Below are 25,090 nucleotides of genomic sequence, written 5' to 3' on the forward strand. Positions count from 1 at the left end.
CAGTCGGTGGGTGCCCGCCGGCGGGCGGTGTCGGTGACTGCTGCGGCCCTCGCGGCCCCCCCGCAGCCGCTCGGCGCTTTACCGGGCACGCTTCGCCCGGGCAGTCCCCGGCACCGTGATGGGCAGCCCCAGGCTGGGGCGGCTGGCTCGGGGCGGGCCAGGCCCGGCAGCCTGGCGGAAGCAGCGGCGAGACGGGAGCCAGCCGGGCCCCCCCCGGCCTGCTGGCGGCTGGCAGTGACTGCAGCCTGCTTCTTGGGGCAGCGGGGCGCCAATTCCTGGGGGACGCTGTGTCGCTATTTCTGCCTGGACCCCCAGGAAGGTCTCCTCAGGGAACCCCCTTTGCCTGGCGCCGGGAGCTCCTGGTGGCCGCCCGCCGTCCCGCTGTGCCGCCGGGGCTGAGGCTGCCAGGGCCGAGCCTGCGGGTAACCCGCTCAGGCCGGAAACCGCGGCCGAGGGCTGTGACCGCAAAGCCCAGGCCAGTGAGCCCGTCGGTGCAGCGCTGGGGCAGCAGAAATCCATGGGCAAAGCTCAGCCTGTGCAAACAAGCTACGATTTAAGCTATTCTAACCGAAGGTCTCAAGGGCAAGCCCGCTCTCCACAGTTTGGAATGACATTCGTGGCTTTGTTAAGTGTGAAATACCACTTATTAATAACAATAGTCAGTTCCTTTCCCCTCTCCTTTTTTTCAGCTTGAATTTTAGGTGGCCTCTAGGCACCTGGTGGGCTTGTTTATTTGGTGAACTCACACGTTTTATACAGAGTTTCGACCTTAGGAAAATATTCGCGGTCAAAGTATAAATCTCTTTGGGAGAAAGAGGGGGAAGAAAAAAAAAAAAAGACACCAATGAGCAAGCACTTACATAACTCCCGAGTACTCATTTTCTGATCTTAATGCCATCCATTTAGAAGAAGACTCTGTACGCTGCTAGACCAATGCACAAGCTGGATCCCACTCACCTCATCAAAATGACAGCCAATATTTGAGCAAACCACACAGAGATGTTTGCAAGGGCTTGGGCTGGGGGAAGAGGTCCCTAAAGCAAGTCCGGTGACCACAGTATTCATCTCCCTTACGCTACAGTCTGACAGTCTGCAGTGTTTACATACTCAGCATGCAATGTGCCACGTATCAGATAAAAATTCACCTGTGTTTGCATGGATCCTGCACGCTTAGCATAAAAAGAGCTACTCTCTAGTGTAAAATTACACCTGTGACATAACAGCTTTTACTTAACCAGCACTACAAGAAGCTTCTAGAATAACTAAAAGCACAGAGGAAAAAATGTCCTTTGTTTGGTTTTTGTTTTGTTTTTATTTATTTCATCATCTGGAGGCCTTTGCAAAATAATCAGCGTTTCCCTTTATACTGGGGTTTCCTCTGACTGAGTAATCAAGGAGGAGACAGTACAGACAATAAAGCAAAAAAAAGAAGTAGAGGAGAGAGCAAAGCCTGCAATTCGCCCGAAGGAGCCAGGAGTCTCTTGCTTAAATCAATTTCCAACTGGCTACATGTCAGCTTCGCGGAAAGCTTCCGAGGCTGCTCCTTCATGAATGGATAAAATTCTAAATAACACCAAGACAAGCCGGTTCCGTGTGTCCGCACTCCGCTGTGCACAGCTCCCTCTGCGGGCTGCTGCCACGGCGGATTTCTTCCTAAGAACCTTGTGGGTCTTCCTCACCATGGGTGGTCAGGCTGCGTCGGTGAGGTGAGGTCTCCTGCACGTTGTGGTAATACAAGTTACTCCTCATTAGTGTTCTGTGGTGGAGCTTTCACCTGCCTTGAGATCCCTCTTCCAGCTGGTGTTTTCCTCCAGCATCCTTCACGAGGTGCTGTTGGTAGCCTTCTGCTCCGACGAGCCACAGCACAGACCTTTTAACGGGGCTCTGCGGTGGTAGTGATGCTTTATGCCTAATCAGTCCTGCTTGTTGTCAGAGCTTGTCACCAATATAGCAGCCTGAAGAGGGCAGGAAAGCTAGCCGCAGAGCACACCGCCGCAGGGAAACCACCACAAAGGCCACAAGTCTATGCCCCAGGCATCTGGGCTAGAAAGCTGTTGTGGGTGGGAAAAATCCTTCTATGGGGCCACTGATGCCTCTGTGTTGCTCTGGAAGCAATAAACTCTTCTGTATTCTTTCTCTTTTGGCCCTTCCCATGTTAAGGAACTATTTTTCAGAGGGGCTCAGCTGGGGATTAGCTAGCCAAAGCAAGGTCTCACTACCTCCTATGGAAGCAGTATTTCTGCATGGTGTCCTCTGCAGCAAATCCAGCATGAAGCTCACCCCTAACACACTTCACCAGACTAACTCCTTCATTTCCCATGGCTTACAAGCTGCTGGAGTGTCCTGATCACCCCAGATGCACCCTGGTTACATCAGCTACTCTGCCAGGCTCTTGCACTTCTCTACAGGTGATGCTGAGATTAGGCAAGTGGTCTAAAAATAATTCCTGCTGCAGGTTCAATATACTTTTGCTGCCTGTGTAAAGCCTTTTAAACTCACTCATGTTGTATTCCCCTGCATACTTTATAATGAGCATCGCTTGAGAAAATATAGACACAGCTTGGTGCTCAAATTCATTTCAGAAAACAGTAATACAGAAAAAAAATACTCTCCTCCCTCTGAAGGTCTTTTTTTTTTTTTTTTTAATGAAAGTGGGGCTTATTTGAGGACAAATTAAAAATAGCCTTGAACGTTACGCTGAGCTTTAATCTCCCATGTGATGTTGCATCATACATGATGAGAAGGAAATTCCTCTAGGCTCTAAATAAACCTATTATCATTTAATCACTAATGGGCTATTTTGAAATCCAAACAGAATGCATCTTTTGTGCAGTTGCACAGCACAGAAGATCACTCTGGATTTCCAAGGCCTAAAGGAGGCTTAGAAAAAAAACATGAAAAATGAAATAAGCAGCCAGGAACAGGCTGGTGAAGAACAGTGGGCTAAGCTGCCACAACAGAAAGCTGCGATGGTGTGGCAGCATCAGCTGGGCATGGGATGGGGACCCTCTGGCTCAATGGGGACAACAGCTTGGGGTTTCTGCCAGTTCCCTCTTTCCACAAAGATACACCTGCAGCAGGGTAGTGCCTTTCCCAGAGGACACAAGCATCCCTCTGGTGCATTGTCTGCCCCAGGAGGGTGAGAGGGACAGGGGTTAGCTCTCCACAGGGCATGTCCCCTTGCTCCCCTTGGTTGGCAGCTGGCATCCTGCTAGGCACTAGTTCCCCTCTTCCTGTCGCCACGACCATGTCACCTGCTTTCCCATATCACCCTGGTACTTGAGGTGAGTGCTTTAAGTTTTTCTTTACTAATTACTATACTGTAACTTAAAAGGAAGCTCTCTTTTTCTTAGTATGTAACAATATCCTTTTTACTATTCATAAATTCATAAATAATGCTTATGACTTTCCTAGGAAACATTTACTTTCCTAAAGAAAAAAAAAAAACATCACTAGCCTAACAGTCACTTCCAAAAAAGGTTTATATCATTTACTGGCATTTCAGAGAGGCAGCCTCCCTGGTCCAAGAGGGTGTGCATGTGATACCCAACACAAAGTCAAGACAGAACAGGAAGTAAAAATTCCTGTCGTCTTCTCGCTTTCAATTTTTACATTCATCTAAAGCACAATCTGCACCAAACGTGAAAGACCTTGACTGGTTCAGCCTATGCAATCCTTCTATTTGAATTAGACTTACATCAGCCTTTGACTCCTCTTGTGAATGGCTTCCTGGTAACAATGAGGACAGAAAACACAGATAGAATCATGCATAGGCTGCATAACCAAGCAAGAACACAACTACAGGTGTGAAAATTAATCAATCATCATTTAATTCAACACAATAAAAGTTTTCTGTACATAAGTTTATCCACTGACACATTTAACATACAAACGGACAGATAAGACTGCTGAAAAATCATGACTGTTCTCTCTCTCTCTCTCTCTCCATATATTTCACACGAAGCAAAATACACAGAAAACCACACATCCTGCCTGACAGTGTCAGCATCCTGCCAGGGTTAGGCACTGTTTCCACAATGAGCTTCCAGCAGCCCTGCAGGCCTCAAGCCCGCAGCATTCTGTAGACAGAGCTGTTCTGCAAGCCTGAAATTTTGATTTCATTGCCAAGTATCTTCTCAGAAGATATAAAGAAACATGACAAATATCACAGTTTTATTGCACTAAATAATTAAAAGTCCATTAATGCATTACAAATACAGCTTTTGACAAAGTCTAGGAGTGATCAAATCCTTATCCTAAGAACTTCTCTCAGGTAAGTCAAAGGCCATATCCAGGTAAGCACAGGCTGCTCCTTCAATTCACAGTCTGCAGGAACATGTCTCTTTAGCGTTAGCTGTTCCCCAAAAGAATTCTTAACTAATGCAGATGAAAACTTTACCCTAGCATTTACTCTTGCAACAATGACTGACTAGCATATACTGGTTGCATGTTTGGTAATGTACAAATCACAAAACCCCTGCTGCTGAAAGCTCACCAGCTAAACAAGATCAGCACAGCGTAGACAGGTTGCACATATATTTAAATATACTTGGTTATCAGCTTGCTTCTTGGAAGTGGGTTAAATAGGATTCTTCTTTCCTAACTTTATAATCTAACGATCAGGTATCCAGTCTACGCTCATTTTTATAATCAATATAAAATCTTAGTGAATGCACACACCCAAATGTTTATAAAGTGCAGTGAAAATAAGGCAGGGTAGAAACCAGTAAGTCAACTGGAGTTATTAAGAGAAAAATATGACAAGTGAAACAAAGACTTGGGTTTTTGTTTTTGCTTTAAAGTGCTCCTGACCAAGAGTTAGGGCAAGCCAAAATTTTCATTATGCTCTATAGCATCAAGCAACATTTTCTTGAGTATTCTTTTATTTCTGTATCTGGGGAGAAACAAAATATGGCTGCAGGTATTGACAAAAGGATACATCTCATCTGGATTTTCTACTTGAGGATCTGCAATAGAAAATCTGAAACAGTCCAGTGCATAGCAAGGGATTCGATCAGACCCTGACAAAAAAGCTGAAGGAAGGGGAAAAAGAAAAACAAAAAAACATTAGCAAATTTAGAAAAAAACATGATAATGTTATCACAGGATGAAAATCATGAGGGAAAATTAAGTGTAAAAATATGGCTATTTCCATAAGCTAATCATTTTGCTTTGTTGAATTTGTACCTGAATATAATAAAGCCTCTTGCTGATTCATAATCATTATAAGCCCTCTTTTACTTTTACTTATACAGACCCTGTGGATGACAAAGGCCAGGCTAGGTTTGACCTTCTGCATTTAAAAAAGATGAGCTACCTTCTGCAATCCTTTGAGAAAGCTAAACTGCTTACATCAACATAGTCTGCTCACACGAGTCGAGGCCTCTGACCAAAAACCGGTAACCATAAAATTAAGGGATAAAGTAATTGCAAGTTTCAAGGTAGTCAGAAGCACTCAGGCAAGCCTCAAGGGATGTAGGGAGGGTCAGAGCTGTGCCTGTGCAATTTTTTGTGCCATTTCTTTGTGGCTTTCACTAGAAAATACGGCAGGCAGACACAGGGATGTGTCAAAAAGCTGTTTGGAACTACAGCATTTTTCATGTGCATCTAAAATGTGTGTTGTGGGGGAAAGAAAAGGGCTATGAAAAAATTAAAATGCTTGATACATTACCAAGAAACATTTTCTTTTTTTCTTCTGGGAGCTTGTGAAACACCGTCCAAAAATTCCCAATGATTTGATCTATCTTTTTATACTGTATGTAAATCACATTCTGTCGAAGAGATAAAAATAAAACAGGTCAGTTAATCCTCACTATTTCCATTTTTATTTAAAATAACAACAGTTTATCCGATAAATTTTATAATCCTGTTCATAGATATTCAAATCCTCTTAGTGTCTGGAATCTGTTTGTTCATTTGTTTTTCAAAGATTCATATGACAACCCTTGAGCTATGATTTAATTTTTAGTCCTCTCTGTTCTTGTACCTGATGTAGTTTAGAAACAGACTCAAAATGATGACACAATTTAAAAAAAAAAAAAAAAAAAAAAAAAAGAGTCCCTTGAGCTTCTGGTTTTTGTTCATGACCTATGCACTCAGCAAAGGAACATGTCAAGAGCTTATGCTCAGCAGATATAGCAGAAAGCACTGTGCTTGTATCCAATACCTCTTCCAGCAGATGCCAGTCAAATTTTGTATGTCCCTGAAGAACAATCTGGAGCTCTGCAGGGAGAAACATCTTCCACTTTCTAGCTGGGCAGCCTCTTAAAAACCCTTGCATAAAGTCCTCAAATGGCTTCCGTATTGATTCATTGAACACGTAATTCACATACAAGTCAACAAATTCTTTCCTGCAAAGATACATTCATCAAACAAGCAATGCAATAGGTGCTTTTTTAAAAGGGGAATTATAGAGGACTTTATTCCTTATTCCTTTATTCCGTATGACCTGCTCTACTGTAAAGATTCAGTCCTTACTGAAAGCAGTCAACACTGCCAATTATTTATTCACTGAATAAGCTGGGAGGATCATCACAAATAAAAGAGAATGCTGGCCAACATGGATTCATTTTGATAACACTCCTTGTACTTCATGTGAACAGTCCAATGAAATCCTATCAGACGTGTCACTAGTAAGATGGAACCTAGCAGCCCTAAATGGTGTAAATTCAGCAAACCCCCCACTGAATGCTGAGGAATTCAATGCCCTGAAATCAAAATAGGTATTTGCACAACTGCTTATCAGTACAGTTTTACCCTTGCATTTGTGATGGGGATTTGTTTAGTGACATTGCACTCGTACAATCAACTCAATGTAAACACTATACTTCAAGCTTCCTAAACAGCCCTTTCACGCATCCCTATTGGTCCTCAAACTCAGGCCACAGAATTTCTCTCTCTCCCCTGTGCTGAAGTTAATATTGACACAACAGATTGATAGATCGCTCTTTCTCTGTTATATACAAGATACGTTCCATATATGCAACTAAGCAGGCAACATTTTGCTTTTAAGAAGGAACTTATACAGGTGTACCTATAGCTGGAGCTCCCAGACAAACTGTCCGTATTTCCAAGAAAATATTGTTTCGGGGTATTTTATACATTTGTTAGGAATTCCCCTGATAAGGCCAAGCATGTCTGTATATGCAGATGCCAGGATGTCCAAGGATCCCCTTCTTACCCACCGCTTACACAAACTGCCAACGTCTGGTACATATGCAGAAAGTAAATTAAGAACTGAAAGCATACAACCTGTTGGACCAAGACCAACAGCACAATGCTGATGTTCAGTACTTTCTGGATATAGATATGGTATTTCATACACTCACAACAAGACAACAGATATAGGAAAAATAAAACTGACCTGTTATCCCTAGTGACAGGAATGTTGGCACCATTTTTTTTTAGTTCAATGGCAACCGTGGAACCTCCTTCTTCCATTATCTACGTAAACAAATGAAAACATTGGATGTTACATCTATAAATGACAGATACATATGTGCTACATCTATCATTCTTTCTTTCTACAGGGTCTGACATGGTACTCTTACTAGTTTGAGTTTACAGACAAGTTGTGTCATTTGCAGTGGGACACCATCTTGCCCGAGTACAAACATGGCATGTCTGAAGGGCACAATAATGTCTTACCGTGAAGTCCATGTCCAGGCTCTCGAGGATTTGATCACATTCTTCATCCAAAATTCCCTGAAGACTCCTTTCAAAAAACAAGGAGGAAAAACCAGAGAAGAAACGTGACCATTCAATGCACTTTCAAATTCTGCTGAAAACCACCCTTTCACAAGCAGTATTTAAATGCACGTATATACACAACACCTACACTCACACAGAACCTTTATGTATGGCCCTAAACTGATCTATACACTTACATCCCACTGCTGCCAAGAGATGAGGGCAAATGCCTTCACCGCAAAGGACTCCAGGCAAGTCCATCACCACACCCTGTGGGGATAACTTTACACAAAGTTCAGTAGCAAGTGCGCTTGGACCACAGCCGAGTTCTTCCAGATATCATCTAGCGAGGAACTGTGGATCAGAGGGATGATCTGAAAGAACTGTTTCGGGGTGCAGCACCTCTCAAAGTATTGCAGGTGAGCTGACATTTCACTTCACTGAGGACTCTTTTGCACCTTGACACAGTCATTGGCTTGTTGGATGGGGTTCCCATCTTCTCAGCTATCTATAGCACTTGCACAGAAAACTGGGCATCAGAGACCTAGAGGCTTTACGTTGGTGGCAGCAGCACCTCTCCCTGTTGTATCTGCCTGAAACCTCCTTTCCCAGCTCGTGGAAACCCTGCATGCGGGCTCTCAAATTTGGCACAACTGCAGCGTATGGTAACACCGTGCTTGTGTGTAACAACATTGTGGAAACTGATAATTAGCAAATCAGAGAAAAAAACCAACATTAGTAATTGGGTGCTTAGTTCTTTCAAGTCTCAACTACAGCTCAGAGCGTTTGGAACTATATGTTCACTCTGTGGACTTAAGCTTACACGGAGCAGAAACCTGACCCCTCCTAAGCCATGGGGCTTGGCTTTTAGTTTTGGCAGTGCCGGCCTCTGTTTAAGAGCAACATCTGTGCCTTGGGCAAGGGCCACCTTGGGAAGCTGTGGCCTTCAGCAGCTCCATGGTGGCCAACATAGCTGCCACGGGCACCCTGAACACAGCCCTGGGGATCTCCGCGCCCAGTGTTGAGCTGTGAGCCCAGCCTCGGCCATGGCCTCCCAGCAAGAGCTCAGGCTGCGGCTGGCCTGCACCGGGCCCACGGCTGGCTCGTACCGGGCTGCGACTGGCATCAGCTCCTCGAGGTCCTGCAGGGTGGGCGCCAGGCCCAGCAGCTTTTTATAGAGAGCCCTGGGGAAGGGGACAGGCACCACGCTCGCGTGATACAGGGCCATTCCGAACAGCGTCCCGACCCGGTGGAAGGTGTCCTCGCAGCTCGGCACCTGGTTAAAAAACAAGCAGGTAAGAAAAGCCGTGACTGCCCCCGCCCCGGGCTCCCCGCCCCCGCGGGCCGGCTCCTTACCTGGCTGGGGAACCAGGCCAGGCCGGAGGCCAGGCGGCAGAAGGCCCCGGTACCGGGCTGGCAGAGGGTCCTGGCGGCCACGCTGAAGAGCTCCTGGGTCAGCCCGCCGCCGTCCTGTCCGGCCTCGCCCACGAAGGACACCTGCAAGCCCCGAGACACCCATAGCGCCGGGGCAGCGGCACCCGCGGGCGGAGCGGAACCCCCGTGGCGCACCGCGGCGCAGCCCGGGCCGGGCCGGCGGCGCACCGGAAGCGGCGCGACGGGCGGGGGCGGCGGCCATGCTGCGCGGCGGCGGGCGCGGAGCGGCGGCGGTGCTGCGGGGGGCGGCGGCGGGCGGCCGCGCAGCGAGCGGCGGGCAGGGCCGGGACCCCGACCCGGGGCAGGGATCGGGATCGGCGCGGCCGCAGCCGCTGGAGCCGTCGCTGCTGCGCTTCCTGGTGTGCCCGCTGTCCAAGCGGCCGCTGAGGTGAGCGCCCCGCTGCCCGCCCTCGGCCCGCTGCTGCCCCCGGTCGAGCGAGGGGGGCTGCCGAGGGGCAGGGCCAGGTTACTCACGCCTCTTTTCATTGTGGTTTGTTGTTTGTTTTGGGTTTTTTTCCCCGACTTGCCTGGCCAGGTACGAAGAGGCTACCAACGAGCTCATTAACGAGGAGCTGGGCATCGCGTACCCCGTCATCGATGGCATCCCGAACATGATCCCGGAGGCTGCCAGGACGACTCAGAAGAAGCCCCCAGCCGAGGGCTTGAAGCAGCCCTGAGGCCTCGCCAGCCACAGCAGCCTACTGGGACTGGTGGGACTGATGGCGGGAGGAGGCGTGCTCCCCTCCCTGCCCACGCTGACTGTGCTGGTGCCCCTCCTGTCCCTAGCGGGCTTGTTTTACTCGGCCAGTGTCGATGAAACCTTCCCACAGGGCTGCACCAGCACAAACAGCTTATGTTTCTACAGTCTCCTCCTTCCTGTTACAATACCGGTTTATGTATTCTTCCACCTGTGGACCTGGATGGGGATTAAGCTTTTCAGGCACAACTAGTGCGATGCATTTGCTAACCCCTGGGCTTCTCTAAAGCAGCTCCATTTATTTAATCTCATCAGGTATTGCAGTTGATTTGAGAGATTTCCCTTCTGGCCCTAGTGACTGTCATCATTTTCCTAGTAGTAGCTGGAACTGTGTGAAGTGATCTGCAGCAGCCTGTTAATTACTACTAAGGCAGATAAAGAGGAGGAATAACAAGAAGCATCAATTCCTTCTAGTGTATCCCTTCAAGAGCGTTGTGTGTTTGTAGTGGCACGAATTAATATCTTCTAGGTGGTCATTGGTTTTTATGAGGAAGAACTGTACCCTGTCTGAAATAACTGATCTTAAATAATAAGCAATAACTATGCAGCGATAGGAATTGTTCTTTGAATTACAAGCTTTGGCTTTGTTTTGAACCGATGTGTGTACTGAAATGTATTTCTCTCACTGTCAGAAGAACATAATTAGGCTGACGTTTAATAACAAAACTTGAGTTAAATGAAGACATTTACTTGGATGATAGCCATGTCTGTGTGTCCAATAGCTGCTTGCTTGGGTTTTTTTGTTTGTTTGCTGTTTTTTTTCAGGGGTTGGGGGGTTTGTTGGGGCGGGGGTTGGTAAGAAAAAGATGGGGAAATGACAGCACTACAGAAATTATGTACTTCTGCATTTGGGGGTTTTGTCAGAGTGGCCTCCAACATATTCCAGTGTCTGTTTAGGAGATGTGTGTCCCTGTACTATTTGTTAAATGTGTCTGATTGCCCTGGTTTCATAGCCAGGCTAGGTCATCTTTGTTAAAGAGGCATCTGCTTACACGTTAGAGGAAAAATCACTCAAACTGAGCCCAGGATTTGGTAGCCAGGTTGGCAGCTACAAATGTTAAGTATGTAGAGTATCTTTCCCCTTAGCACTATCTTCTCCTCAGTAGCGCAGGAACAGAAGATACTTCTGCTAAATACTTCAACCTTCCTTGTTTTCATTTACAGCAACACTGAAGAATGGAGTGACAGACCACTATGAGGATGTCACATGCAGAGCTCTTGGTACTGTCTGCCAAAATGTCTTAATGGGACACAGCTACGAGGGGGACAGGCTAATGCTACAATAATCTATTACAAAGCTTTCTGGTTTATGTTTTGCTCCTGAGTGGTTTGTAGCTGCAACGCAAACACATTAATGTCCCTTACCTGCTGAAAAGTGGAGGAATGCAGCACCAAGTTGTAAACACTACAGACTTAAGTGTCTCTTGGTGGGATACTAACAGTGCAGTTAAATTATCAGGCTGCTGCTGAGCAAATAATGCTTTGATGGGCAATATGAAAGGCAGTGCCCACAAGAGGTGTATTCAAGAGCTGACTAGCTAAGTGCAACTGTTTATTGGGGCTCCTTGTACAATCAGTGGAGAGAGACTAGATCTAGAGGACAGTACAGAGCCAAGCCTTCTCACCTCCATAAATAAATGCCTCTTTCAGCTGATGTTGTGAGGAAGGGGGAAGGAAAGGTAACTCTCGGACCCATTGTGAATCTTCTCCTAAGTGTACAGGAAGGAAAAGCTTTGACAGCTCTGGCTGGCAAGAAGGCTCACTTGGAAAGAACCAGAACCGGGTAACAGGGTACTGATGTTTATAGTTCCCACTGCGCAGGTGTGGTGCCAGACTCTGACAGCCCTTGTGTCAGTGACTGACATGGCACATGGTCCCTGAGCTGAGCTCTGCTCTGGGCAGGTGCCCTGCTCCCACGTCAGCTATCTAACAGCTTTTGCAGGGCAGGGCTAGAAATAGAGCTGCATTTCGTCTCTCTTGCTGTTACTATCCTTCTTTCCCTTCAGGCAGCATCTCCATGAGAGAAATGGCTTTTGTGGCTACATTGCTTGCTGCCCTCTTAAGGCTGGCACCCCAGCGACCAGGATTTTCACGTACAGCAAACTAGCGTAGAGTCTTTAAAGTCAGCCTAGCAGTAGTAGTAATGGACTTCACCAATTACCGGTTTCCTGAGCAATCCTATTACATGACTCCAAAGCAACCTCACAGTAAATAGCACTGCCACTTGCATTTGACTTACTCCAACAAAGCTTGATGGCTACCTGGAATAAGAATGTAAGATACTGCCCTCCAGATTTACTGTGCATCCCCCATAGAACATGTTTTGTAATAATTCAATGAGTAGCTGTTCTGCTGTATGCTCAGTAATACTGAAACCCTTCTACCAATACTTTAGTAACACTGAAAACCAAAGAACACTGCAGCAATGTATTTGGAGCTAACAAATAATATAATTTGGTATCTTACCTTTAAGATCTTACTGAATTGCTGCGTTGATGCGTCATTTAGATGGGTCCATATGTCTTCCAGAAGGCACCATCTTCTGACTGGAAAATCCCAGTGTTTCTGGACTAATGCTGTTAAGTGTCTCTGAAGATAGAAGTAACAGTCTGTTAGCAGTGTGTTTATCTCTTCTAGATTGTAAAAAAATCGGCCACACTTACATCTCTAAAGGTGCTGGCCAGAGTCTTGCATTCTGTATAATGAACAATGACCTTGTCTTGCATGTCAAAGATGCATGGATATTTGCTCAGCATCCATAGGGATGTCTGAAATGACAAGGAAAAGAAAAAGATGTGTTGATTTTTCTCTTGCAAAATCAGAGTTTGGGGATATATGTGTAGACTGAACTTCCAGTCTGTACCCTGGCAAACTCCCGTATCTCTGAAATATGCCCTTGTTCTGTACATCAATGCTACACCAACAGAGGCACGCTTTCTAAAACCAGCTTCTAAACACCTCTGTGAGTGGGAAACCCCGCTGGAGAGGCACCTGAGCTGTCTGCGCAAGCAGACACTTGTGTTACAGTGCCCCAGGAATAAAACGGATTGTGATTTTAATAGCTTCTTCTGTAATTCAGCTAAACCAAAACACACTGTAAAAATGTCCTGGATACCCAGGTCATGGTACATTGTTGTTAAAACCTGTTGCATTTATTATCTGTAATCTCAACAGTAGATATTGGTATACAAAATAATCTACTTCAAAGTGTTACACCTCCAGTGTGATAAGGAAGCAACTTCAGATAATGTCCTTTTTGGCTTTTGATTCTATACTGTTTCTCAAACCTCCTCCACTCTGGTTAATTGGTACAAATTTGGTACATTAGGAAATTAAAGCTTATGAAGGAGTTAAGCAGTTGCCCTGCAAATTCCAGACAAGTTGCCAGAAAAGTGCATTTTTTGCCTAAGGAAGCCCCTACTATCCATGTTCCCATTTCATACTCCTTCCTGTGACGCCAGTTGCACCAAATGCATTTGGTAGCTAATTTTCGCTCCTCCATATCATCAAGAAATGAACCATTTCACAGACTATCTTTTATTACCACGGCTTTGTTTTTAGATTTAAATAAATTGAAATGCTCAATAGGGTTTCTATGTAGAAGTTTAAAGAGACCTCACAGTATTTCTGTTAATTAAACATAATAAAACCCAGAGGAACAAGAAGTATAGCAACCATCCCCTCATGGTGCTGTTTCACACTGACCATCAGTTCAACACAAACAGAGCTGCTTAAGATGTTGGAGGACAGCTCTGGGTCATCTCAAGGAAGGTGCTATTGTAGCTGCTAAAAAACTGGGATGGTGAATGGTTTGCATAATTTAGAACAGCTGGAGGACTAGGGAAAATACATTGTCTTTGAGAGGTACTGGGCTAGCGTCTAGAGTTGACTTCATACATATCAACTCATGCCAATAAAACGGGGGGGGGGGGGAGTGTTTTGCACGGCTGGTAAGGTTATATACTTACTTCTTTATTGAAGGACCAACATAATGCGACAATCTCTTTCACTGGAGGCACATAGAAGTTGTTTGCTTGTACTCTGAAACCAGTTCTGGAGTTCACCTGCATTGATACATGCAATATGAAAAGGGGTGTGAGCAGATCTAGCGAGCTGTGCGCCTGTGTGGCAAGACAGAACTAAGGAGTAACAGGGCTTTCAGCAGAAAGAGCTCTGAGACCCTGCACAGAAGCAGGATAGAAGTGCTACGAGTAGCACAGTGCTCAGCAGTGACCAGTCTCAGAAAGCCATGTATAAACTAGTAGGAAAGCAATTTTCATTTACAGTGAAGATCCCTTAACAAGACTCCATGAGGAAAGGTATGTTTCACTTTCGGTATCTTTCATGTTGCAGGACAATCTGAAGTTCCCTATTCACGTGCATACTTGTTGCCTGGCAAAGGTAGGATCTTTGGGAGGACGGTGAACATGTAAAGCTCCAAATGATGTAGCCACTTACGGAGGAGCAGGCCTGCTACACTTCTGAGTTTATTTATCTAGATAAATGCAGATTCAAAAGTCTAAACTTTGAGGCCCAAATCTGCATTCTCAGCCAAAGGGATATTCAACTCTGAACAAAATTTAACGACTCTTTGATTCATACTAAGTGCATGCTTGAACTCTTGACTTTCCTAAACTTTGAACATCTCAGCAGGAGAAAGGATGGTTGTCAAGAAGAATGCAGTTACTGCCCCTTTTATTCCCCTTGCTTGTGTGCAGCTGAAGATGCTCTAATTCTGTTGTCCCAGAAAATTTCTCAGGCAACAGGCTCTTAAAGCATCACACAGCATTACTGTGGCACCCACGATGCGCCAAGCAGGTGGGTTGTCTTTCAAGTGCTGTAAGCAGTTACTGGGGTGAGGGATCTCACCAGCAGAAAGGGGAATGGGACACCACGTCCACAGCCCTGTACACATCGATGCATGTGCTCCTCACACCACCGAAAGCATCCCTCCCCCTGCCAGGGGCTGTAAGGTCCTTCAGCTCTTCATTTCTATAGAGGGTCAACCAGGCACAACTCCAGAGCAGGATTCCTTCAAAGCTATGCTGGTGTACAGCGGAAAAGATTCCTGAAACCATGTCAAGTGACATGTTCCCTTGTAAGAAGGAAACCCAGAAAATTCAAGTAAAATGGATTAAAATACTCTAGCTCATACTGATACACCCTATCTGATCAGGGTCCAAAGACTCTCTCACCTGGTAAAGAATCTGCAGTATTTGCAGAGTCACTGTTTCATGTGGGTGCAGGCTGAAGGGGTCTCTTAGGCTTTCTCTGACTTCCAGGAAAAAATCAATCAGGTTTTTCTCCGAAACCCTCTGATATATAGTGACCAGCTCCTTGAAAAAGGCTGTTTCTAGATTTGACCATAGGCATTCTGCAAAGAAAACAGCTAGTGAAGTATCTGTCACAGGTAACATGCAAATAACTGCCATTTCTGGATAAAGCTACATTTTCTCTTTTAATCAAATGAACTAAACAAAAAAAAAAAAAAAAACAAACCAAAAAAAAAGGCTCAATTTTGCACTACAAAAATTAGGAAATCTCAGACTGAGATTGTTTTTTCTTATGTCTTGCTGCATAGTCCCCATGTTTCTACCAAAAACATTTCTTTCAGGCTGAACTCTGGAACAAATTACATCAGCAATACTAACTCTTGCTCTGCAGACGAAAATGACCAAGCATTTAAATCATTTGGTTCTATCATCATAAAACCCTACCAAGAGTTTGTAGGTCCTTTGGCTGGAGCTTCATGATAGCTTGTGCTAGAAGCCTGAGAGAATGGTAAGAGCTGTCATCCTCTCCCTGCAGAAGGAAAGGCAAGATCAAGTAGACTCTGAAATTTTCAGGTGAGATGGGAGAGGAAGACAATGATGGCAGTAACTTCTCCACCTCCCTTTGCACCTTCAAAGGAAAAAAAAAAAAAAAAAAGACAAGAATTAAAAAGGCAATTATGTTTTGCCAAAATCATCTATGAATTAGGTTGGCATGAAATTCCCAAGTTTCAAGCACAAATCCAGGGCTCCTCAGTAACTGTGTAGTGAGAATCTTTATACCAAATCCTTACCTCCTGAAAGACTTTTGGCTGCATGCTGATCTTCTCATAAAAACGTTTCACTTCTGACACGTCTACACCTGAGACTTCTTTGGAAGTTTTGAAATGTTTGTCTCTATCACAAAGGAAAAAAATAAAACCAACTCATGTGAGAAGCTGGGTTTGTTACTGACCAAGCAGTGAAACACCCTAACATCAGAAAATACTTGGAAAGTTCAGCCCCAGCTCCAGTGGGTATAATTTCATCTGTTCTAAGAAGATATCCTCACTGTGGTGTGACCTGTTGAATATTGTCTTTCCTGCCTTGTGTGGCTGTGTACTGTTAATGGTGGGGTTCCTGTATTTCACCCTAAAATGACTTGCACTTCAGTGCTGGGAGGAGCTATTGTGGAGCCTTTGGGACCTGTAACATTGCCTAAAGGGATTACCATCCTCTGTGAAAAGTCACCGTAGGATAATCTGCCAGATGTGAGCTTCTATAGCAAATTTCAATATGGCTGGGGGGATAAAACCCTTAATTTTAGCTTGAGTTTTGAAAAATACAGACTTGCTTCTCGCAAATTCAGATACGACTAATCTTCTCTACATACGAAGCCTAAAATAACACTTTCTGCATCATGTTTGGTACAAATTTGGTACATTAGGAAATTAAAGCTTATGAAGGAGTTAAGCAGTTGCCCTGCAAATTCCAGACAAGTTGCCAGAAAAGTGCATTTTTTGCCTAAGGAAGCCCCTACTATCCATGTTTCCATTTCATACTCCTTCCTGTGACGTCAGTTGCACCAAATACATTCGGTAGCCAATTTTCACTCCTCTGTATCAGTTTTCATGCAGCCAATACATTCTGTTATGTCTAAGTCATGCACACTACCTTTTCTCCAGGAAGCTTCCATTGATGCAAGCCTCAGATGAAAAGATGAGTTTGATATTCCTGATGGTAAAAAAGAAACCAAAGTCAATCCTTTCAACTTCACGTTTTTAATACTGAAAGAACAAAAAATGTGTATACGAGTGTGTCTGCACTCAACCACATGGAAGTTTTCTTAGCACCACTGTATTGACAGTGTTGCAGAAGAGATTGTATTCAAGGAGTTGGCGATCTCCAGCAAGCCAGCCCTGCTCTCCTGGGCCTTGTAAGGGAACCTGCTCCTGTCGGTGGGTGTTATGATGGAGATACCTTCCCCTGACAGGCTGGGATGGTATCTGGTGTCCTGGTTTCAGCTGGGATAGGGTTAATTTTCTCCTCGGTAGCTGGTGCAGTGCTGTGGTTTGGGTTCGGTGCCCGAACTGGCCAAAGGGATACTCCATACCATAGGATGTCGTGCTGAGTATATATAAACTGGGGGAAGAAGGAGGAAGGGGGATGTTTGGAGCGATGGCATTTGTCTTCCCAAGGCACCATTACGCGTGACGGAGCCCTGCCTTCCTGGGGATGGCTGAACACCTGCCTGCCCATGGGGAGTGGGGAATGAATGCCTTGTTCTGCTCTGCTTTTGCTTTACCTATTAAACTGCCTTTATCTCAACCCACAAGTTTTCTCACTTCCACTCTTCTGATTCTCTCCCCCATCCCACTGGGCGGAGTGAGCAAGCAGCTGTGTGGTGCTTAGCTGCCAGCTGGGGTTAAACCTCAACATCTGGTTTGGTTTGTTATACAAAATAAAAGGCACTGGAGGAGGAACCCCTCCACTGGCAGGGCCTTTGTAGCAGGCTGGGGGAAAATCCATCAGAGTATCCATTTGCTGCTGTGTGAAAGCTGGGTTCCCAGCATCTGAAGGGACACTAGGCTTACTCACTACCTGTATTCCTGGTTCTACTCTTATTAAAGCAGCTATTTTATTAAGATATTTGCTGTCAGGCCCTTCCTATTGAGATCTGGAAAGAACCCTCTCAACAACCACTTTCCAGATGATCCAAACCACACTAAAAATGGTCAGGGAAACGTTTAGATCCAAATCAGCCAAGATTTTTAAATGCTCAAAATCAGCAGCTGGGATTAGACTCGGCCAAAGAAAATAACCTCCCACGTAAGATCTGAAAAAAGGCTACATAATCATAATTCTCAGCCCTAAGTGTAAGGCTTCCCACAGTAGTATATACTTACTGCTTTTGAAAATGGGTAATTTTTTTTTGAAAATGGGTTACCCTTTTTCAAATGCTTTTGAAAATGGGTAACTAAAGAAGGGATCACTGATTTTTAAATGCTGACACACACAAAACATTCCAGTTTGGGTACTCTGGATTACAATTTTTGCACAAGGTCTCGGTCTGCCTGCAGACTGAATCTTTCGGTGATTTAACCTGTCGGCTCTTCATCAACTTAATAACCATTCTGCTCAAGACGAGGGGGAGGGCAGGCTTCCAAAGGCAAGCAGTAAGTCTGCTCTGTTCCTGCAAAAGGGTTATTGAAGGGTTGTTGCTTATGAACAGCTTCTTTTCCTGTGCAAAAAACTAGGTAAGAAGTGCTGGTACAAGACTCCGTCTCAGCTAAATTCCTGAACATCAGTTCCTACAACAGTCTCCAGAAATAAGGATTTTTAGAGAAGATCATGTATCAGAGGGAAAAAACCCAACAAACCTGCAGGTTTCTGACTTACTTTCTTATACTGTTCCAATCTTGCAAACTGGAATTAGAAACCCATGCATCCGCTTCTTCACCCTTCAGAGTGGCAATTCCATTCAAATAGGAATTCTGTGTGAAATGCATGAAAATATTGGCAAGATTACAGGTCTAGCAGATGGGATTCTTTTTTTCAAGCCAATCATTACAAGATTTCGGCCTAAGTATGAACAAATTAATGGTCAATCACAGCATGATCCAGATGCACTAACCACAGGACAGATATATAGTATTGCAATACAAGTTAGTTTCTGGGTAAGCATGGAAAGAACTGCAAGAGATGTATATGAACTTGGAGCACTAAAAGCAGGACAGAAAATCCAAATGTTTCCAGCAGTAATGTGAACGATGGTTAAATTAGAAGCCATGATCAAATATGCACATACCTGGTTCTCCTTGCAAAGGACAATACTTTGGTTTCCTCCTGCGACAATTTCGATCACCTTTTGTGACGTGTTGTTTTCTGTGAACAAATAAAAAGATGAAACAGTTGTTATCTTCAGAGAGTTCAGCACACAGCACACAGTAAAAAAAAACCCTTGGATAGTAGCTGTCTGTCTAAAAGTTGATTCTATGCGGCCATTACCCACAATGATAAATCAAGCAGCAAATGGAATTATCTGTTGTAGAATCTATTGGGATGACCAAGCAAGCATGAGATGTAATGTTAGTCTCGCGGTGTAAACATGAAATCAAGAAAGCAAGCATCTCCCTGGGAGAAACAGATACAGATTGTACACATCTGCAGTGGTCATTACCCTGACAGGATTTTCCAGGGTTCACTGGTAAATCGATGGGAAGTGGTATCAACTGATTAGGCTTTCTCTCATCTCCCAGCTGTCCTTCACCAGAACCAAAGAAATAGACTTTGTCCAAGGAAGGGACATAGACCAGGGTGTGCTGTCTGTTCAGAAAAAGAAAAATGGTCATACTAAGCTAATACCACTGGGCTGGTCAGAACCAAATTTACAGATAATGTTTTCAGAGGGGATAGCTGAGGCTTGTCTTTAGAAGCCCTGAAGGTCCAGCTGCAGAATCCTTTTAACCAAAGTCTTAGAACCCTTCCTTGCATAAACAGGCAGCAATAAAGGAACATCAGGACTCAAATCTATACTATCCTCTAATATTAGTGATTTACCCCGGTTCCACATACAAAAATAAAGGGTTATGCCTTGCTAGATTCACGTCCTGCCGTTTTTACAAGCGCAACTTTTGTGCTGCCGAGCATGATACAAAGCCCAGGAAAGTTGACAGGACACTTTTTCTGGCCCAGTTCCAGAAAGGCAGAATGAAATTGGGTAATTACCACCGCTCTTTAACTCTTTCTAAGGACGCACCAGTTTGTCAAAGCGAAAAGGAATTCGGTGACCTTCCTGACAAAGGCTTTTGACAGGCTTTTGCCCTTTGGAACCCAGTACACCCTTCATTTCTTACAAGATCGAAAAACCAAGGGCTTCTGGGGTTTTGCCCTCTCCCTCTGCTTGGCAGGGGCTGAGGGTTTTGCTTTTGCTGGGGTAGAAGGGTGGCTTACACTTGGAGAGTGGTCAATATTCTGACAGTGCTGACCTACTGGGATGCAGGTTCAACATCCCGGTGACTCCCTTCCCTACTGTTCTCCAGTGATTCCCCTAGGACCTTGACCTTAGAAGGGATGTTATTGGTACTGTCCCACCTGCCGCAGGCAACCTGCGAGACTCTCGCTCCCCACAGCTCGGCCACCACACGAGGCACGAGTTCATTCCGGGTGGAGTTGTGACCAAGCTGGCCGGCCCCTCCAGCTCCAAAGGTGCACACCAACCCCTCCTTGAAGGTGAAGGAACAAACAACAGGATCGCCGCATCATTAATGGTGTTCAGATGGTCACCACGGAGTGACAGCCGGCACGACACAGTTAAACGGGACTTGATACAAAACATCCCCGATTCAAACGCAGGTGGCCAGGTGGCGTTCACATCAAGCCTAACCCTACACTGTAATGGCCAAATCATTTAACTCCTGAGAAAAGCAATTTAGCTCCTGAGAATAACTCCCTGTCACTTAAGAATTTTACTTTTATGAGTGAACCCAAGTGAATTAGGTATTGGTCACATTTTCTGAAGTCCCCAATATGCTATAAAAAAAGAAAATATTTTCAAAAAGCACTGTGAGTGGAACTGCACCTCTTTGCCCCAGAACTCCCATTCACCACATCCCTGCAAAAGTTTGCGTGCAGGTGACGGGAATGTGAGAAAAGGCCAGTTTTCCCAATAGCTTAGTAAGCATCCCTTGGGGATCGACTTCAAACCCGGATGGAAGCAGGCATTGCCATCCCAGTTTCTCTGTGCTGACTTTTAGCCATGTTATCTTTTATTGCAGGGTGAGGTCTCAGACGCTGAATTTCCATTTCAGACTCACCTTGGAGAGAACTGCAGTATGATCTGCCCCACATGAGATAAATACAGTCTTCCAGTGCTCCAACGCCCCGATGTACAATGGGCAGCTCCTGTCTGGAAAGAAGATAGCGCTGCTAAAGTGAAAGAGTGCTGGGGGGTCTCACACAAAGAAAGATTTAGAAAATATGGAGGGTTTGCACTTTTCAGTCCTCTCTTACAGGAATTCATGCATTTACAGCTTGGGTTTAAGTTGTTTTCTACCCGCCATGATAACATATTCTTTCTTACAATGTTCTGTCTTTTTTCATAGGATTGTCTTTTCATTTACATTTGATCTGAAACAACGCAGTGCTTTCACATCTGCTTGCCAAAAGGCACTTGGCTTCAAAATATCTGACTCTCAAGGATGTGGGCTCATTCAGATCCCACTGACTTCAGGCTAGGGCACCTCTGCTGTAGCCTTCTAGGTTTGAAGACAATGGGTGATTTTAATTCTTCTCTCACCTTGTGTTTACAGAGAATTACAGAAGGCAGAGAGGTATAAAATTAGTTTATTTCATGCAAGACTGCCTGGAGAGAGAATGGGAGTGGAAAGAGACCTCTGAGACATGAGGTTTTAAGAGCCTGTGCTATCCAGTTGGCCGCATAAAATGAATGGAAGTTCTCTGTAGCATGACCTTTCTGGTCAGGAAACAGAACTTACGCAGATATACTTTCTCCAAATGACTTTACCATCCACCGCTGCTCTAAAGGGGCTTGACAGTCCTGAGGAGCCACTCCTGTGTCTGCGGGAAGCTCACTGGCCAGGAAAACACCTTCCTACTGCTGTCCTTCCCTACCTTCTGTGTCTCCGAGTCCCAGCTGTCCAAAATCGTTTTTTCCCCAGGAGTACACAGCTCCAGAGAGTGATACAACAGCACTGTGAGCTCTTCCAGCAGCAATTTGAGCGAGCGAGATGCCCTTCAGTCTTTCTACCAGATGTGGTTTGGGAATGCACGTGGTTTGGCTCCCCACTCCGAGCTGTCCATGGGCGTTCTGGCCCCAGGTGAAGAGCTCACCTCCTTCACACACAGAACAAAAGAAAACAGGTCAGCCTCACTGCTTCCTTTGAGTGTCTGCATTTTGGGAGTGGGAGCGAAAATCAGCGCTGTTCTCAGAGACCAAGCTCCAAGGTGAGACCATCACCTGCAGCTAGAAGTCCCTCTTTGCTTCTGACCCCTTTGGGGTGGTCCCATACTGCCCGTGTGATGGAGCACAGCAAGAATAAAGGCAGGGTGTGCTTCCACCTCTAAAACCAACCAGAGAGGTGCTCCAACTTAAGAGTGAGCAGGTCTGGTGACCGCAGAGCGAGGTGGCTATGTCTGCTTTCCACAATGCACCTTTGCAGAGGGGTTGTGCTCAAGGACCAGAGGGAGACAGAGCTGCAGGTCCCTGGGTACTGGGACAGCCAGCACACTTTGTGTCCCCTACCCACCGCTCATTGCTCTCTAATGGTGTCACCAACTACTGGAAGTTGTTCAAACACTCCCTTCTGAGAGCAAGCCTGCCATAATGTGACTCCCATCTGGAGGAAAAAATGTGGTTGAAAGAGGTTACCTCTGGTTAGCGCCATGGCATGCTCGTCCCCACATGCTATTTGAACAATATCTTTGTTTCCTAGTTCTTTCACCAGCCTACAAAAATAAGGAGAAAAAAATAGATAGATGCTGTGCCATGAGACAAAGTAAAGGATGAAGATCGTCTGCTCACCGAATCCCAGCACATTTAGCGGAAATTACATGGAAAAATATAGGTCGCCTGTAAGCTGATTCACTCTACTACCTAGTAATGGAAGGTTAAAGTTCCAGTTCCCTCTCTACAACAGGAGCGTGCCTCAGTTTCAGGGATGTTACCTTCAGGAAAAGCGGGCCGCATTTTCTGAGAGCTCCCATCCCAACCTCCACCCCATGAAAGCTTCTTACCTTGTCTTAGAGCCGGCGGCTGACGCTGTAACCCAGCCTTCGGAAAGCTTCCCATCAGGGGAGAGAACAAGGGTATGTGTTGCATCGTGGTTTGAGCATTGCACCTTCTCGTTCCTCTGCGACTGCACGTGTTCTGCAGAACAAATACAGACAGGCACGACGGTCACGCCAAGGCAGCAGGCATCCTAACCATCTTGGCCCCCTCCCCAAGTTCTCTGTGTGTTACCGCCTTCACCAAGAGCTTCTGCTCCTCAGGAAAAAGTGAGACAAGCGTGTACAACTTATTTTCTCCAGCCCCTTGGGGTTTCAGTGTCCTACCCACTGCATGCCAGATGACTCTCCTGACTAGCACTAAAAGACATTTCTCCATCTCTTAGGCTGCTCTGCCACCAGCTGCAGGGATGATCAGTGAAACGTCAGCAAGAAGCACACTCTGTTACTTTTGCACAGCTGTGGAGAGTGTCCTGGGGAGATAAAGCACTTCCTGAGGTACCTGATCACCCCGGATTTGTCACAGCCTTGGGGGTGGGGTGCCTTAAAGTCGGATGTTTTACTGGAGAAGCAATGACGGAGAATTCAGAAACCGCCTACATAGAGCTGAAGGATGTCCCTTCTGGTCTGCAGCTGAGGGGCTGCAGGTGCTCCCCCGACCCCGGGGCACCAGCCAGACACCGTCATTCGTGTGCAGCCCCACCGCAGCACAGGCGCCTGAGACCCGGGATGCCCCAGCTGAAAGGTGCTCCCCGGCACAGCCTGCCCCCCCTCGCTGCTGGGGGCTCGCTGTCCACCCTGCTCGCACCTCCCCCGTGCGTGCAGCCAGAGGGAGATCCGTGCCCATTGCCCAGCACAGCCCCCCTCGGCGCGCTCGGCTCCGGGGGCGAGTGCAGCCCCCAGCCGGGAGGCTCCCGGCCCCGGCCCCCGGCCGCCCCCCCGCTCCCCCCGTCGCTACCTCCCGTCTGCCGCGGACGCTGCGCTGAGCCGCTTCCCCGGCCCCGCCGACGCCGCTGCTGCTGCCGCCGTCCCGCCGCCATCTCCCCGCTCGCCGGTCCCCGCCGGCCGCCCGGCAGCTCGGCGGCAGCACCGGGAACGCCCCGCCCCGGCGGGGAAACGGAACCGAAACCGAAACTTGGCGGGTGCCGCGGCAGCGGGAGGAGCCGCAGCGGGCGCGACCGCCCCCGGAGCGGTAAACCCGCAGCCCTGCCTGAGAACGCGTGAGCTGCCGGGCTGGGGGCGCTGCCGGGCTGGGGGCGCTGCCGGGCTGGGGGCGCTGCCGGGTTTGGGGCGCTGCCGGGCTGGGGGGGGCTGCCGGGCTGGGGGCGCTGCCGGGCTGGGGGGGGCTGCAGGGTTTGGGGCGCTGCCGGGTCCCCCCGGCCGGCGGCGGGAGGGCGGAGGGCAGGCAGGGCACCGCGGGGTGCAGTGGGGAAAAGGCACCCGTTTGCCTTAATTACTCGTCTCGGCGAGTGACCCGCCCGTGTCCCTCCACAGCTTTCCGTGGGCTCAGAGACCTGCCCTGCTGCTCCCTGGATCCTGAGAGCCCGTGCGAAGCCGGGGCGCTGCCTGGCGGGGTGAAGCTGAGCACAGGTGAAATGGCCGCTTCAGGAATGTATCAACACCTGAAAGCCGTCTGCATCCATTCTTGGACAGTCTCTCTTACCGTCTGCTCAACCTCCCCCTTACCTTCAAAGACCCTGGAAGCTTCCCCCCGGGAAAGGCCACCCCACCTGCCCACCCCCCACGCTTTCTCACAGGAGTGGTGCATGCAGGCCCATCGTGATGGTGAAATCAGGGATGCCCGTGATGAAGTGGATCAAAACACCTAAGAGCCTTTTCACTGTATTCCTCGTAGCGTCCACTGATTCACTGAATTCAGTCTGCTCAAGAAAATGTAATGCTGCTGAACACTAAGCACAGATCTTGGCGGGGAACCCAACAAAAGACCCAAGAAGCACAACATGGATCCCCAGATTTATGCTGGCATCCACTGAAACACAGTGGAAAATTCACTACTGAGATGCCAGGAGCATTTAATGGAATACATTTGAATGGAGCAGCCTGTGGCGCACAAAAAGGCACACGGAAGTCCCTCGCGTGAAGAAAAAAGAATGTGGAGGAGCCATGGAAGCAAAGCAAGGTGACCCTGGGGCTTACAGTAGCTGACTTTCCCCCAGGGAGGTGCAACCCAGTCTGTGTTTCCCAGCCACCTCCC

At 46.8% G+C, this 25,090-nt stretch overlaps 3 protein-coding genes across 3 annotated transcripts; 2 read left to right on the forward strand and 1 right to left on the reverse strand.

Moving 5' to 3' along the window:
- Nucleotides 1-3,807: 3,807 nt before the first annotated feature.
- On the reverse strand, nt 3,808-24,076 carry LOC308067873 (putative E3 ubiquitin-protein ligase HERC3). The gene is made up of 23 exons (XM_080397463.1): nt 23,834-24,076; nt 22,885-23,017; nt 22,520-22,596; nt 21,763-21,984; nt 20,946-21,037; nt 20,224-20,354; nt 19,310-19,455; nt 18,938-19,014; nt 18,529-18,623; nt 16,804-16,863; nt 15,945-16,047; nt 15,598-15,781; nt 15,076-15,254; nt 13,849-13,944; nt 12,544-12,648; nt 12,347-12,469; nt 9,046-9,186; nt 8,799-8,965; nt 7,648-7,714; nt 7,364-7,443; nt 6,167-6,350; nt 5,672-5,771; nt 3,808-5,033 (listed from the first exon to the last, which is right to left on the reverse strand). Exons 1-23 carry the CDS (start codon nt 23,913-23,915, stop codon nt 4,819-4,821), a joined length of 2,859 nt encoding a protein of 952 aa, XP_080253589.1. The 5' UTR covers nt 23,916-24,076; the 3' UTR covers nt 3,808-4,818.
- On the forward strand, nt 9,309-9,800 carry PYURF (PIGY upstream open reading frame; the record flags this gene model as incomplete). Its single annotated transcript, XM_080397637.1, has 2 exons — nt 9,309-9,511; nt 9,659-9,800. Exons 1-2 carry the CDS (start codon nt 9,324-9,326, stop codon nt 9,798-9,800), a joined length of 330 nt encoding a protein of 109 aa, XP_080253763.1. The 5' UTR covers nt 9,309-9,323.
- Nucleotides 9,843-10,580, forward strand: PIGY (phosphatidylinositol glycan anchor biosynthesis class Y; the record flags this gene model as incomplete). The annotated part of the gene is made up of 1 exon (XM_080397661.1): nt 9,843-10,580. The coding sequence occupies one exon, from the start codon at nt 9,843-9,845 to the stop codon at nt 10,071-10,073; it is 231 nt and encodes a 76-aa protein (XP_080253787.1). The 3' UTR covers nt 10,074-10,580.
- Nucleotides 24,077-25,090: the final 1,014 nt, after the last annotated feature.

This window comes from Falco punctatus (assembly GCF_963210335.1).
Source record: "Falco punctatus genome assembly, chromosome: 1".
Lineage (NCBI taxonomy): Eukaryota > Metazoa > Chordata > Aves > Falconiformes > Falconidae > Falco > Falco punctatus.

Coding starts and splice junctions, on each gene's coding strand:
- LOC308067873 (XM_080397463.1), bottom strand. CDS start 23,915: ATGGCGGCGGGACGGCGGCAGCAGCAGCGGCGTCGGCGGGGCCGGGGA. Junction 16,864..18,528: donor GATTGGAACAGTATAAGAAA/GTAAGTCAGAAA, acceptor TTTTACCATCAG/GAATATCAAACTCATCTTTT. Junction 6,351..7,363: donor CCTGTCACTAGGGATAACAG/GTCAGTTTTATT, acceptor GTATCTTTGCAG/GAAAGAATTTGTTGACTTGT.